Raw genomic sequence first — 15,525 nt, 5'->3', positions numbered from 1 at the left:
TAACAGTGAATGTCCCTCTCTTGTGCCTCATTTTAATGAGAATGGTCCATTAAAAATTATGTTGGATTTGGTGACAAGACAGATAAATGTTGTTCAGTTATGAGTATACACTTGTTCCTACGCTATTGAGTGTTATTATCAAGAATGGCTGTTAAATGTTATCCAATACCTTGCCAATATCTATGGTTTTGATCTGATTTTTCTCTTCAAAACTATTCGTATAATGATCACATGACTGGATAACCTAACACGGGACATCCTGTGCATTACTACTGAAATAAATCCAGGTGGATTTGGAGTATTTGTCTTATAATAAACTGCTAGGTTATGTTTCCTAACGTTTTATTTAATGACTTCTAATGCCAAAATTCATGAGTGAGATTGGCCAGTTAATTTTCCATTTTGTGCAATTTTGTCAGGTTTTAGCATCAGTGTTAAACTAATTTATTAATAAAGAAATCACACCTTTTCCTTCTTGGTTTTTGCTCTACAAGTTAAGCATCAGATTAACCTACTCTTTAAAAATTTTAGTACAACCCTCTTGAAACCTTCTGGGTTTGATTTTTTTTTTTCCAATTTTGCTCAAAGTTTTTTTTTACAGTTTCACAGTTTTCCAGCTTTATTGAGATATAACTAACATATAACATTGTGTAAGTTTAAGGTGTACAATGTATGCTTTGATGGATGTATATTTTGTGAAATGATTGCCACAAGAAGGTTAATTAACACAGACATCACCTCACAGAATGACCATGTTTTTGTCAATTTGGTGTTATCTTTGATAATATTTCTCTATTTGTGTAAGTAGAAATCAGTCTGTTAAAATACTCCCTTTCTAGAAGTCAGGTTTGGTATATTACATAAACTAGAAAATTAGTTTTATCATCATCTAAATAACTCCATCTAACAAAAAGTGATATATACAATTTTTATTCCTAATCATAAAATCCTCTACTTAAAAAATGTGCTAGTAACTTCCTATTAGCTATGCAATTAAAGCCCCTTCAGTTATCACTGCCCCTCTGTGATCCTACCTCTGCCTCCCTCCACTGCTACTCCTGTTAGAACTCTTGGTTAACTCTAATAGCCCCAGAGCTGTTCTACCTAATGCCTACTCTGATCCTTCTCAACCTCACCTCCCAAGTGCCTCAGCCCCCACTCTCAAGGACATACCCTGGACTTAATCATTACGTGATATCTGAATTGAGGCTTTAGAAGTGGTTCAGGAATTGGTAATCCTATAGAATTTGCTGAAGGTATGAGAAAAAGAAAAGAATAAGAATGCACCCAACGTTTTTGACTTAAGCATCTGGTAGAATGAAGTTGTGGCTTACTGAGGTAGGGAAAAACTATAAAAGGAACAGATCTATCTATATCTACCTATTTATTTATCTACCGATAGATAAATACATAGGTATATAGGAATGTGAGTCACATATTCGGGTTTGAATAACTAAGATACCTGTAAGACATTTAAGTAGAGATAGAGAGCAAGCAGATAAATGCATGAGTCTGAACTAGAGATAAAAACTTGGGAAACTTCAATACATGGAATTTAACACCACAGGACTCAATGAAATCACCCAAGGAGTGAGTCTGTTCCAGAGAAGCAGAGGTACTATGTTATACCAATGTGGGGGAAGAGCATCTAGCAAATGACTGAGCAGCAAATGACTAGCCAATGAGGGAGGAGGAAAACCAGGAGTGTGTGGTCTCATGAAAGCCAAGCAAAGAAAGTATTTTAAGGGGAAAGAAATAATAAAGTATGTCAAATGCTGCTGAGAGGGTAAGAGGAGGCCTGAGAATTAACTATTAGATTTGGCAATGTAGAAGTGATGGGTGGACTTAACAAGAATAGTTTCAGTAGCGTGCTGCGGATAAAAGTTTGTTTGAAGGGGGTTCAAAGGAGCTGGTGAGGAAAGGCTCTGCTGACAGCAAGTCTAGACAGCTCTTTGGAGAAGTTCTATTATAAAGAGGAACTGAAAAATGTGTCAGAATTTGGAGGAGGATGAAAGGTCAAAGGAGGGTTTTCTTCAAGATGAAAGAAAATATAGCATGTTTATATAATGACAGTTATGATGCACTAAAGACAGAAAATTGATTAGGCAAAAGAGAGAAGGGGTAAATTACAGGTATGAAGTCCTTGAGAGGTTAGCCTTAATCATTCCACCGGAAAAATATTGAGGGCCTACTACGTGCCAGGTCCTAGTCTAGGCACATGGGGTTCAACAAGGCAGAACAGAAGCAAGGACTGTTCACCAACTGCAATGGCAGGAAAGGGTCAGTAGTTTATAGGAACAGATGCAAGCAGTTTGATAAGTTTGGTTGTGAAAGAACATGCCTTCTGATTGTTTCCCCCCCTAGTGCAGTAAGTCTCAAAGACGGTGTCTGAGAGTAAAGCAAAGAAAGTGGTGTTTGAAGATTTCAGAAGAAGGTGCAAAATACAATTTGGGAGACTGGAAGAGTGAATTCATGAGTTAATAAGGATGGCTGGGCAGCACTTCAGGTTTAAGGTCCGACATCTATAGTGAGACCAGCCAACATAACCTTGTGTTTTTCTCTACACTTGTTTCACTAGTAAGTAAGGCTTTAGTGCAGAGCAGGGGGAGAGTTGGATCAGACTGGAGTTTGGATTTCTCCAGGAAACTGGCAGAAGGAGAGAGGGGCCAGCAGAGTTGAATACATGTGCGAATAACATAAGCTGGGGAAGAATGACGGAGGGCAGGAAGAGAGTACAGTCAATAGATTCGAATTTCTCATGAGGTCAAATAATTTTTGTAATGGGATTCTAGATGGATTAAGCTGGAAAGATAGATGGAATTGTCTTTGACTCATCTTTTTCTCCTACAGCAAGTTTTGTAGGATCTACTTTCAGAATAAACCTAGAACCTCCACCAGTGCCACCTTGGTCTGTATCTGGCCTAGGTTACTGCCCCCACCATCCATATCTTGCCTGGATTATTGCCATAGCCTATTGACTCATCTCTGCTTCCATCTTCAACTCTCTATAGTCTTGTCTCCATACAGTGGCCAGACAAATTGCATGAAATTGTACACCAGATCACTCTACTTTCCACCTCAATTCCACCAGTGCCTCTCCATCTCATCCAGGAACAAATCCAAAGTTCATACCATGGCTGATTAGGTCCTATGTTATCTGGCCCTTAGTCATCTCTCCAAAGTCATTATCACTTCTGTTCCCCTTACGCACCGCCCGCCACTCAGGTTATAGTCCGCTTTGGCTATTCCTCCCACAGAATAACCATATTACTGTCTCCAGGCCTTTGCACTTAGGATCTCTTCTTCCTAGAAAACTCTTCCCAAAGATAGTCACATGCGTTTTCCCACATTTCATTCCGAAGTCTGCCCTAATGTCACCCTCAGAGGGTCCTTCTTAAACACTCCATCTAAAATAGCAGCCCTGTCTCTCTGTAACTCTCCTTACTATTGTTTTATTTTTCTTCATAATGCTCGTCACCACTTGGTATTATACTTGTTTGTTTACCATCATTTTCCCTCTGATGGCAGGGCCTTTGTCATTTTCACTTGATGGATCCTCAGGATTTACAACAATGCTTGGCATATTGGAGACGTTAAATAATTATTTATTGAGTAAATGAATGAACAGCATGCTCAAAAAGAGCTGAGAGAGAAATTTTATTCCACTCTCCACTTTCTATATAAGAAAACGAACGCACTGAAGGGTCAAGTGATACATCCAAAGAAACACAGCAAGTGGCAGAGCTAAGACTCGACATCTGTCTCCTAACTCCTAGAATGCCACCATGTCTTAACTTCATCTCTTAACTTCCCGCTTCCTCGCCATTCACAGAGCCATTCCTTTGGTCTAGGTCCTTAGTATGTCTCAGCCGTTACAACAGCCCTGTAACTATTCCTCTTACACACCTCACCTTCTCCCAAGCCCTCCCCCATCTCCCAACTGCCCAAGTCAGAAAAGTCAGAAGAATTCCTCTTTCACATGTTACTATATGACAAATACTTATTGTAGCAGGTAATATATATACAAAACATTTTTCTGGTTAGTTCTCCCTACTCAAGACCTGTAAGTTCCTTGAGGCAAGTACAGATATCTTATTAATCTTTGCATGTTGCAGTATCTGGTATATATCATATATCCTTAAGAAACATTTGTTGCACTGACTGCTTCTTCTTCTTGGAATGTTCTAATGTTCTCCAAGATTTCTGTGTGGCTCATTCTTTTAACCCTGGTCACCTTTTTGCTCAGGAAGGCATACCCTTTTAATCTGAAATTGCAACCTCTCCTCTGTCTTATTCTGCTTTATTTTACTGCAGAGCACATATCATTTTCTAGTACAGCATCATTGTTTATTTACTCTCAGTGTCTAACCATTAAATCAAAGTACCACTGAGGGCAAGGATTTCTTTCGTTTGCTTCATTGTTACATACCCAGCACCTAGGATAGTCCCTGGCACAGGAGGTGCTTAATAAATACTTGTTTGAAAAATGAGTTATAATTCTGTGCTTAAAGTAGCTCTGTTGAGGAACACACTGCGGAGGAATAAAGGAACATGTCTTGTTCCAAATTCCCACCACCAGTGGCTGCATAGCTTGGAAGCATCAGCGCAACATCGCGATATGGTGACTGGTGGTGAGGGTCACAACGATTAATAACGACTTCTGGTTCACTTAGTAGTGAATGTTTACTTAGTAGTAACTATTCAGGAAATGACTACTGAATGAATGAGCCAGCTTAGCAGCTAATCATGCACGAAACACTGTGTGAGATGCACTCGAATGAATCCTCACTTTGACCTGAAGATACTCGAGCTCTAGTTAGGGAGAGGGACCCATAGAAAGTAGGAGAGAAATCACAAGGACATACGAAGGTTAATTTCCATACCACCCTTGTCACTGAAAGCATTGCTAAGTCTTGTTAACTTTATATAGTGAAGAAGAAGAAAAAAGCATATACTCTGGTACAGAGCACTGTAATTAACCCAATAATTATGAATAAACAAAAAGATGGAGAATGTGCTCCAAGACCATCAAATTAGATATACAACAGTGGGATGGGAAGTGGGGGAGTTTTTGTTGCTTCATGGATCCAAGAAATTGCAGAAGTTAATACAACACTGAATGATGTAGGGTAACAGATGAAAGCTGAGCAGGATGGGAGGGAGAGAGGGAGAGGGAGAAGGAAGGAAGGAAGTTAATGTGACGGGGTAATATCATGTATAATTTGTTAGTTGATTTTTAATTAATATATAATCTTTATAATTAATTGATACATTACATGATTTGACTTGTATTTTATTCTGAAACAAATTTCATGACAGAAACTATCTTGAGAGGACATTTGGACTTAATGATTTAGAAATTTTTGAACATACGCAACTTGGTTCTAAACACTTAAGAAAAAAGTTTCCCTTAAATGTCACTAACAATATATTCCAAGGATTTCAAAATACTTTCAGCCAAGGATATGTAACAGTGAAGGAAGGTAAGATTTGAAAGCAGCTAAGTGCTTTCACGAGGGCTCAAATATAGGACGGCCATGAGTCCAGCCGCTGTGACAGAGCCTGTAACTCAAGGTCTTTGGGGAGCCCAGGACACAGTCTCCCCGTTAGCATACACACTAGGGAAGGCTCCTCCATAGTCCAACACTCCCATTTTACAGAAGGAACCTGTGGTCCCAAGAGGAGATCTGTCTAAGGTCCTACAATCACCTCGGGTTCCCACTCTAGTGGTCCCAGTGCTACCAAACCATACCAAGGTACTTCTTATGCTTACTAAGATACGACACGTCATATCACATAAAGGATGACATTCATCTGTGTGTGTATACACACACACACTATTCCTTTACATATGATCATTATCTGCTGACTCATTTTCAACGTGGCAGGAGTCTTGTTTTCTTAGGGGTAATGATTTGTCCACACTCTCTCACACATTCGGAAGAAGGCTGCCTGGAGGGGTCTGTGGCAATGCACACAGGAGTAGAAACTACTCCATAGAAACTTAACTTCCCTCAGATTTAAGTGTCATGGTTAAGTAAATAGCTATGTGAGAATTTAGAAACTACATTACTGTCTTCCAGAAGATCTTAGGATGTTGTCTTGGTAAAGCCAATTTGCCACCAGGAGACTGTGTACTCCTGGATATTCACAACTTGTATAATCACGCTGCACCCAGAAACTACCTCTGTGTCACTGGGTCCCACTATAAACTGAAAGCTCTTTCTTCTCTGTGCATCAGTGAAAGGCTAAAGTATATCTGGATTAAAAAATATATATATATCACGGATGAGGGAGATGGAGAGACACCATTGATCAGGGTACAAGCCTTCAGTTTAAGATGAGTAAGCTCTCTGGGATCTAATGTACAGTATGGTGACTACAGTTAATAATACTACGTTGTGTACCTGAAATTTGCTAAGAGAGTGGATCTTAAGTGTTCTCACCACACACACACACACACACACACACGGTAACTATGTGAGGTGATAATGTGTTAATTAACCTGATCATGATTATTTCACAAAGTACACATACGTCAAATCATCTTTAAATATATACAATTTTATTTGTAAATTATACTTCAATAAAACTGAAAAAGTTTTTAAATCAAAATAAAACAAAATCCTCACTATATAATTCACATTCTGATTTTTATTTTTCTTACTTATTCCAAAAAGAGAAAAAATAAGTTTTTAAAACTAAAGACCAGATCAATTTTGAAATAGCTGCTTTGAGTATTATAGAGAGACTTTCTTTGTATATTTTGGAGACTCAAAGGACTAACCTAATTAGAAAACTATAAATTTAAGGTAGTAATTTTTGATCAACTGTTATCTACTTTTTTTCTCTGATGTTACATACTTGAGGAAAGATAATATATTTTGAATAATGTTCTCCAAACATTAAGACATTGATATATTGAACTAATTCCACTGAAAAATTTCTTAATTTAAAATGGTTTCTCAACCAAACCCTGTTCATTAAACCTTATTTGTTTAGTAATTTGTGTAAGTCAACACTACTAAATAAAATGAAAAATAAAACTATGGAAGTTAAAAATCTCCACACATTTTTATTCTTTCATGTGCATTTAGTACCGAGAAAATATATTTGTCTTAAGTAATTTGTACAAAGCACAAGAGATGGCATGAGAAAAAGGAATGCAAATATGAAACAGCATCATAAAAGAGAATTGACCAGTGCTATAACAAGCAAAAGCCCTGCCTATGTTTGATCTACGTGAAAACACTGACTAGTGTGAAGCAATGACTTTTTCCTGTTGTACTTTGAGATCTTCGTAATCTAACTGGGGTCTTGATCACATGAAAAAGCAAAGAAACAGTAATAAGATTTTTACTTCTACTCAAAAGAGAATATTCAAAATACACAAATACACTCATTATGCCCCTTTAACAAATTCCTTGGATCAGGACCTTACCTTAAAAAAAAAAAAAAAAAGACTAATTTTAGACTTAGAGAAAAGTTACAAAGATAATATTGAGAATTCCTGTGTACCCTTCACCCAATCTCCCTTAATGCTGACATGCTACATAATCAAAGTACATTTCAAAACTACAAAAATAACTTGGGATAATACTATTAACTAAAAAACAGACTTTGTTCTGATTTCAGTTTTTCTACTTATGTCCTTTGTCTGTTCTGGAATCCAGTCAGGATCCCATGTTGAATTCAGAAGCCTTACCTTTTGCTCTGTTTCTTCATCCTCATCTTGATACTCATCACAGAGAGGACTAGAGTTGGCGGTAAAGGTGGGTCCCTGGGAGTAGTACTGAGAACTCCGGTAGCCATCCCGCCGCAGTTTATCACATTCTGCAGAGCGACAGGTGGGGAGGGAGAAAAGGTATTAAAAACCAGAATCTGTTTACTCCTCATTAGCTACCTTTTCTAGTAATATTTCTTTAGGCATAATAGAACTTCAAAATAATAATATTAATAATGAAAAGGATGATTAAAAATGACGAAGAATTAGTAAAGCACCTACTATACACGACACACCATGTTAATATATACTTTAAAGGGATTACCTTCAGACTTCACAATAACCCTTAGCCAGGCTGAGGGTAATTAAATTATTCCTTCTGTAATGTTATACAAGTAAGCAGTGGACTCAGATTTTGAACCAGTGTCTTACTATAATTTTTGACACACAACAATTGATTTTGTAATTCAACATCAAAAACCACAAGCAATCTTCATGCTACGCTTGTTTCCTAGATTCATCGTTTGGAAGTGACATGAGAAATCATGGACTACAATGCTCTCATTTTTTGTTCTCAATTTAACTTTGATGCTAAACAGCCTATAATCACTGAGTGGAATTTCATATGAAGCTGGTGGCAGGCTAAGATGTCTGCCAGTCCACAGAGGAATGCCTGGCAGCACTGAGTGGGAGGTAAGTAGGGGGCATGGCGCCCTGGCACACAGGGGGACTGAGGCCACTGGCTGCTTAGAGACTAGGGATTGTCTTTCAGGAGGAATTATTGAATTGATTACGCTCATCAGTGGGGGGTAAGGGGGTGGGGGGTAGGGTGGGGTGGGAGACAGGCAAGTGCTGCAAAAAGAGTTCTAATAGCTTTTTTAAGCCCCAGGAGCTTTCCAATTACCCAGGCGCCATCTTAGAGGAGCATTTGCCTTGCAAAAGCAGTCGCCACTGAGTTCCTTTAAATATCCAGCTTACTAAAGGACTGCAAATTGTGTTTGGAAAAGTTTCCTCTTTGCACAGCTTTAAAAAACTATGCACCTAAAGGCACAGGACCAAAGTAGGGCATCTTCAGAAATCCTTTATAACACTAGGATCTATGGTTATTTCTCAAAGAGGAGACAAGCAGTGGCTTTAGTGGAGGTATAAAAATTCTCCAACTGGGGAATAAAAAAAGCCCTCACTCTTTTTTTCTATCCCACAGTGGCAGTGGATAGAGCAAGTTTCCAATCCAGGACTACAAATCAGATTTTTAAAAATCCCATGGAAATAGTCTTGAAGCTCTTTTAGAATGCCAAACTAACATAAAAAGGCACACATAATGAAAAGAGAGCTAAATATTATTACTGCAGTCACTTATAGGCTACATAATTTGTGAGCTGCACTGGTAACCCCTCTTAATATTGAGCAAAATGGACATTAAAAAGAAAATTCTGAAACTTCCAGAATACAACTTATTTTTTTAATGAGGATTTACTCATGCTATTCCAACCGTTTTCAATGAGAGATATTTGACAATTTCTCTTAAAAAAAAAAAAAAAAAGTACAATCAGAATCTATACTCGCTACAGAGATAGTGTTACATAAAGCATGATTAGTAGTTTTCAAAAGCTGTTCTGTGCAGTTTTGGGATTCTGTAAATGTTTTGATTTTTTTAAAAATTACCTTAAAGCTAGGATAAAAAAAAAAAAGCACTCAAGCTCAATAGTTTTACATTTCATTAACTTGTGCTACTATATTAACTTTTCTGTGGTCCTATAAAACTGAAGTCTCCTAAAAATTCAGGGTGAACCTTGTAAAACAAACCAATAAAAACGGTTACCACTTGCAACTACTTACCATGTAATTCAGTATTTTCAAATACTTGCCAAGCAAAACAAAATACAAAGTGAAGGACAAGGCCCTTTTAAACTAAGTCTTTCTGTTGGTCAAAATAGTCTTTTTCCTCTCACTAACTGACCCTATAGTAAGTATAAGTTTGGAATTATAAAATTTTATAATTTTAAAATTCTGCTTTATGTATTGGGTACCATGTCAGATTGTATTTGAAAAAGATTCCTTTGCTAGAAAATAAGGATTACAGAGCTAGATTCTCTCCAAAGGTGATATTAGTTCTGTTATTCTTGACAAAATATTAAAAATAGCTAAAACTACTTGATGCATGTTAAATCTTAAAATACCAAAATATTGCAAAATTATCCATATGTTAAAAGCATGAAAGTCTGTCAATTATTAGTACATACAGTGTCACCTTTTGTGCCTAGTTTAAAAGACAATGCCTCCTTTTTAAACAATGAAGTTTATATCACAGAAATGTTTAAATAGTAGACTATCAAAGGAAATGTTGGATCTAAGATTAAACTCAGCCACATAAATTTATGACAGATGACCAATTTTCTGACTCTTATCAAATTTCTGAAATCTAGTAAATTCATTAATAGCCATTATCACTTATTCCAACTCCAGGGGAAATCTAAAAAAATTTTTCTTGTCAAGTTGCAACAGCTCTTAGTGTCTAAAACCATGGTTTTGTTGATTAAAATCCGAGTTTATTATCTGTAGAGTGAGATATAAGTAAGTTCAAGCCATCATGAATAAACAAAGACTTTTCAAACACTAAACTGAGTAACTGAAAGGCAAAGAATAATTTAAAGCCAGATTATGCCAGCAACTACAGGCTAGAAACAAGATACTAAATGTAATAGAAGATCTGTCTTTAACACATATTCCCCTTGCAACAGAAATTTAGAGTAAAACCCCATTATTGTTCTGCTTAGATAAAGGTGTCACTGTTCGTTGTATCCTCTGGTTTCCCAGCCAGAAATTTCCTCCTCTTTCCTTTCATGTCCAACTATTTTCTTCAGTGCAAGAACAGTGGACAAACATTTCTTGGTAGACTAAAGTTTTAAATACAAATAACAACAACAGCAGTAATCATAATAATAATAAAAATAATAATATCATAGAACTAGATGGTTATCTAACCATCTCATGAATTTAATACTGCTTTGACCTCCAAATCTTCACTCATTAAAGCTATTCTTTAGACTTCTCATGTTAATATTTTAGACACGTTAATAGAGTCTATTGCAAGAAGCTTTAAAGAGTTCTTTTCGAAATAGTTTTCTCTACTAGAAATCCATGATGAACTTCCACTTTCTATGTTTTGTTCCTAAATTTATTGAATCAGTCACAATAAGCTAGACTGTATAGCAGTTAGAAACAGTTCAAAAATCTCAGTGGCTTAACACAACCAGAAGATTCCTGGACATTCACCTCGTTCAAGCAGAGCTAACAAGGGCTCTGCTCACCAGTCACTCAGGGGCCCGGCAGAGTGAACTTCTACCTCAGTCACAGGGCAATGCATTAGAACGTGGGACCTTGCACATCGGCCCTTGGAACTTCTGCCAGAAGCACCCAGGGTTTACTTCCGCTCCCATTTCTTTGGAGAAAACAAGCCCCATGGCTATACTTAACTTTAAAGGGACAAGAAAGGGCAATCTTACCTCAAAAGCAAAAGGGAAAATGAGAATATCTCCAAAAACAGCTCTAATGACTTTTCCAAACAGAGGGACAACACTCACTATAAGATTTTCCAGATTCTTGTTACCCTTTTCCCAACACTTATTTAATGTTTATTTTTAATCCTTGAATGAGGCTGAGAGGCTTTTGAAGTGAAATTTGCAACAACAATGAAAACCTACCCTTCTGTGTTTCAGGAACAGGTTAACCATGGGAGGGACTCTACATGGAGGAGTGTCTAGGATCCAGACAGACCTGGCACCACTTGCTACCTGTGAGACCTAGGGGACAGCATTGTGACTTCCTGGTAGCTCAGATTCCACCGCTAAAGCTGGGACATTACTGCTTCTGGGCAGCTGTTGTGAGGACCTAATCATTCAACAAATATTTCCAAGTGCTCTGCTCTCTGAGGTGAGAGACTAGGCAAAGGCAGGCCAGAACTTGGCAGAGAACTATCCATATGGCAGGTGCTCAAAAAATGGTCATTGCTGTGAGAATTTACGCATAAGCCGTAACACCTCAAACTCTTCCACTTATCAAATGTATTAAATACATAAAAGATTTGCTTGGCTTCACAATTATTTATGATTCTACCATTTTACAAAGCTGTAGGCTACATTTTCATAAAAACAACATGAGGCTGTATTTTTTTTCCCCCCCTAAGTACCGTGTTTCCCTGAAAATAAGATCAGGTCTTACATTAAGTTTTGCTCCAAAAGACGCATTAGGGCTTATGTTCAGGGGATGACCTCCTGAAAAATCATGCTAGGGCTTATTTTGTAGTTAGGTCTTATTTTCGTGGAAACATAGTATGTACTACACTCATACTGGGATTCTCTTATTGTCAATGGCCTGAGTATTTATTTCTAACTCCTCTCAATCCAAAAATAGAGCTAAAATACTTCAATTGATCTAACTGCAGAATTTCTAAGGTTATTACCTAATTAGTTTTACATAATTTGAAGCCTCATAACTCAGGGGCATTTTTACACAGGAAGAGTATCAGGCAGGTGCTTGGTAAATATATGAGATGTGATCAAACAATACAGTGAATGTTTAAATAACAAAAAAAAATTATTATAGTAAAAGACACATTGCCATTAATTCCCCTCAAAATACTCCCCCTTGATTCGAACACATTATCCCATCATTCTTGCCACTTTCTGAAGCAGTTCTGGAAGTCCTCTTTCATGAGGGTCTTTAGTTGCGCTGTTGTGGCTGCCTCGATGTGCTGAATCGATTAAAAACAGTTTCCTTCCATGGTCATTTTGACTTTGGGGAAGAGCCAGAAGTCAAATGGTGCCAGATCCAGTGAATAAGGTGGATGAGGACACACCATAATTTTTTTTGACAGAAATTGCCCTACCAGAAGCAATGTGTGACATGGGGCGTTATCATGATGGAAGATAAAGATACTCACAAAAGAGGACTTCCAGAACTGCTTCAGAAAGTGGCAAGAATGATGGGATAAGTGTGTTTGAAGTGAGGGGGAATATTTTGAGGGAGATAAATGGCAATGTGTCTTACTGTAATACATTTTTTTAATTTAAACATTCACTGTATCTTTTGATCACACCTCATATTTAATATATCATAATTACTAAAGCAAGGAGAGGAAGGGATAGAGGTTCTTTGATCTGCAAGTATGTGTTATGGGGTTGAATTGTGTAACCCCAAGAAGATATGTTGAACCCCTGGTGCCTATGAATGTGACTTCATTTGGAAATAAGGTTTTTCAGATGTAATCCTGTTAAAGTGAGGTCATTAGGACAGGCCCTAATCCAAAGTGACTGATGTCCTTATGAGAAGAGAAAACAGAGACACCAGGATGATATGAAGACACAAAGGCACACAGACACAGGGCAGACGGCCATGTGAAGAAGGGGGCAGGGACTGGAGTTATGCTGCCAGAGGCCAAAGAGCACCTGGGATTACCAAAAACTGGAAGAGGCAAGGAGACATTCTTCCCTAGAGGTTGGAGGGAGCACGGCCCTGCCAACACCTTGATTTTGGACTTGTAGCCCCCAAAACTATAAGACAATAAACTTCTGTTGTTTTAAGCCACTCAATTTGTGATACTTTTGTCATGGCAGCTCTAGGAAATTAACACTAAGGAACCAGGAGATGCTAAGATGTGGAAGAAATTCATAAGTATCTTCAATTCCCACAGAAATATTTTTAATTGTATGGAATACACAAATAAGCTTCTAGAACTAGTGAGTTTACCAAGATGGCACGATAGAAGATCAATATACAAAAATCAATCACATTTCTATATTCCAGCAATAAACAATCAGAAATTAAAATTTAAAAAGATCATTTATAATAGCATCAAAAAGATGAACTACTCGGGGATGTATCTGACAAAGGATGTGTAAGACTTGCACACTCAAAACCGCAAAAACTCTGCTGAGAAAATATTAAAAGATCTGGATAAATCAAGAGCTAGCCTGTGTTCAAGGACCAGGAGACACATTACTGCTAAGATGTCAATTCTATATTTGAGTAGTGTGAGCTAAGTCCTAGCACCTTGGGGAAGGGGGTGGGCAGGAAGAAGGTGAGAAATGCAAGTGAGATTATGTTACTTCTCTGTTCAAAGTCTCCAGAAGCTACTCCCCGACCCCCTGCCTCCTGGTAAAAGCCAGAATCCTTACAGTAACCTGCAAGGTCCTGCCTGTTCTGTCCCCCCTTCCCCTGTCTCACCACATCTCCTACTGCTCTCCCTCTTCATTCAGCCAAAACCACACTGCCCTCCAGCTCTTTCTCAGGGTGATGGAACCCACTTTCTTCGCTCAGATGTCACCACTCAGTGAGGCCTGCTTCAACACCACTCCCTGTTTCCTTCCCTACTTTATTTTTCTCTCAGCACTCAGGATCTTCTAACATGCCAGGTAGTTGACTATTGTTTCTGTTGGCTTTCTGTGCCCTCCTTAGAACATAAGCTCTATGAGGACAGGAATTTGTTTGTTCACTGTGGAATCTCCTGGGCTTGTAACAGTGCTTGGCAGGTAGTAGATGCTTCATAAATATTTGTGAATTAGTGGAGAAACGTGGGATGGGAAGCTTTGCTCTGGCATCATAATACTTAAGTAATGGAGGAAAGAGAATTATCTTAGTGGCTAATGACTTCTTGTAACTATGATCCTGCCTCTTCAGCAGTCGTTGCTACTGTAGTGTCTTTCAATGAAAGAAAAGAGTAATTCCTTACTTCTTTTCTTTCATTGAAAACATCAATTGAATCTCTATACTATGAGAGGCATGGCAGAGGATCTAAGGAAATATGCAATGTGGTTTATAACATTGAAGAGTTCAGGCTAGAGTGGAAGGTTTGAGTGACTAAGGAAGGCTCTGTGGAGGAGAAGGCTTGAGGCAAACCTCAAAGGAGGGTGGCATTTTGACTATGCTGCCTTGAAGTAGCACAGTAAGTCGGGTGCCCTGCAAGCATGGTGGCTGCCACTGTGGTCCGGTAGGAGCTGGACTGCCATCGTCTGTAAGAGAACTTGGAACCTGGTGATGGTAATATATAGTATACATTATCATGTATAATTAATATACATTTAAGAATTTATAAAATACTTTCCATATGGGATCAAAGCATTTTCTTTCCCATGTTAAAATGCTGAGTCTGCTAACATTTTCATGACCTGTATGAGATACATAGCGCTTTCACCTGTAGACCTTCTTTCCCTTTGAGGAAAAGAGAATAGTCCTTCTCTATTTACCCAAAAAAATCTGAAAACATTTATACATAAAGACACGTGTGCTCCAATGTTCACTGCAGCTTTGTTTACAGTGGCCAAGACATGGAAACAACCAAAATGTCCTTCGATAGATGAATGGATAAAGAAGTTGTGGTACATATACACAATGGAATACTATGCGGCGGTAAGAAAAGATGATATAGGAACATTTGTGACAACATGGATGGATCTTGAGAGTGTAATGCTGAGAACAGTCCTTCTCTAATCTTAATTCACTAGGCCTTAAATACCAGTATTCTTTAAGATGAACATTTACTTACTTCATTTTGTACTCACATATTTTTGTTATGAAAATGTAAGCGTAGAGAAAAAACTATAATAGAACTAGTTTAACAACATTTCTTTCTAGGAAAGAGTTGAAGGGCACTAAACCCCAAAACCGAATGTACTGATTTGCTAGATAAAGGCTAGTGTTATTGTAGACATTGATAAGTGTGGTACAGAGCTATGGAGGAGGGTAGCTTTCCATCATAAGTACTGTAATTGTCTGCAAGTTGTTACTCTCTGGAAAGTATATCA

General features: G+C 37.9%; 1 protein-coding gene across 11 annotated transcripts in view; it reads right to left on the bottom strand.

Annotated features, from left to right (window-relative positions):
- Positions 1 to 15,525, bottom strand: part of NHSL1 (NHS like 1) — a 215,543-nt gene that overhangs the window by 32,185 nt on the left and 167,833 nt on the right. For all 11 annotated transcript variants that reach the window (XM_074333631.2, XM_074333629.2, XM_074333630.2 and 8 more), the window contains exon 3: positions 7,706 to 7,833. In XM_074333631.2, the coding sequence (XP_074189732.2) occupies positions 7,706 to 7,833 (128 nt within the window). The remainder of the gene's footprint in view (positions 1 to 7,705; positions 7,834 to 15,525) is intronic.

The sequence above is a fragment of the Rhinolophus sinicus genome, chromosome 2 (assembly GCF_057876585.1).
Source record: "Rhinolophus sinicus isolate RSI-liver-muscle chromosome 2, RSI-T2T, whole genome shotgun sequence".
Lineage (NCBI taxonomy): Eukaryota > Metazoa > Chordata > Mammalia > Chiroptera > Rhinolophidae > Rhinolophus > Rhinolophus sinicus.
Note: the sequence above shows the minus strand (reverse complement) of the source record. Positions and strands in the feature narration are given on the sequence as shown.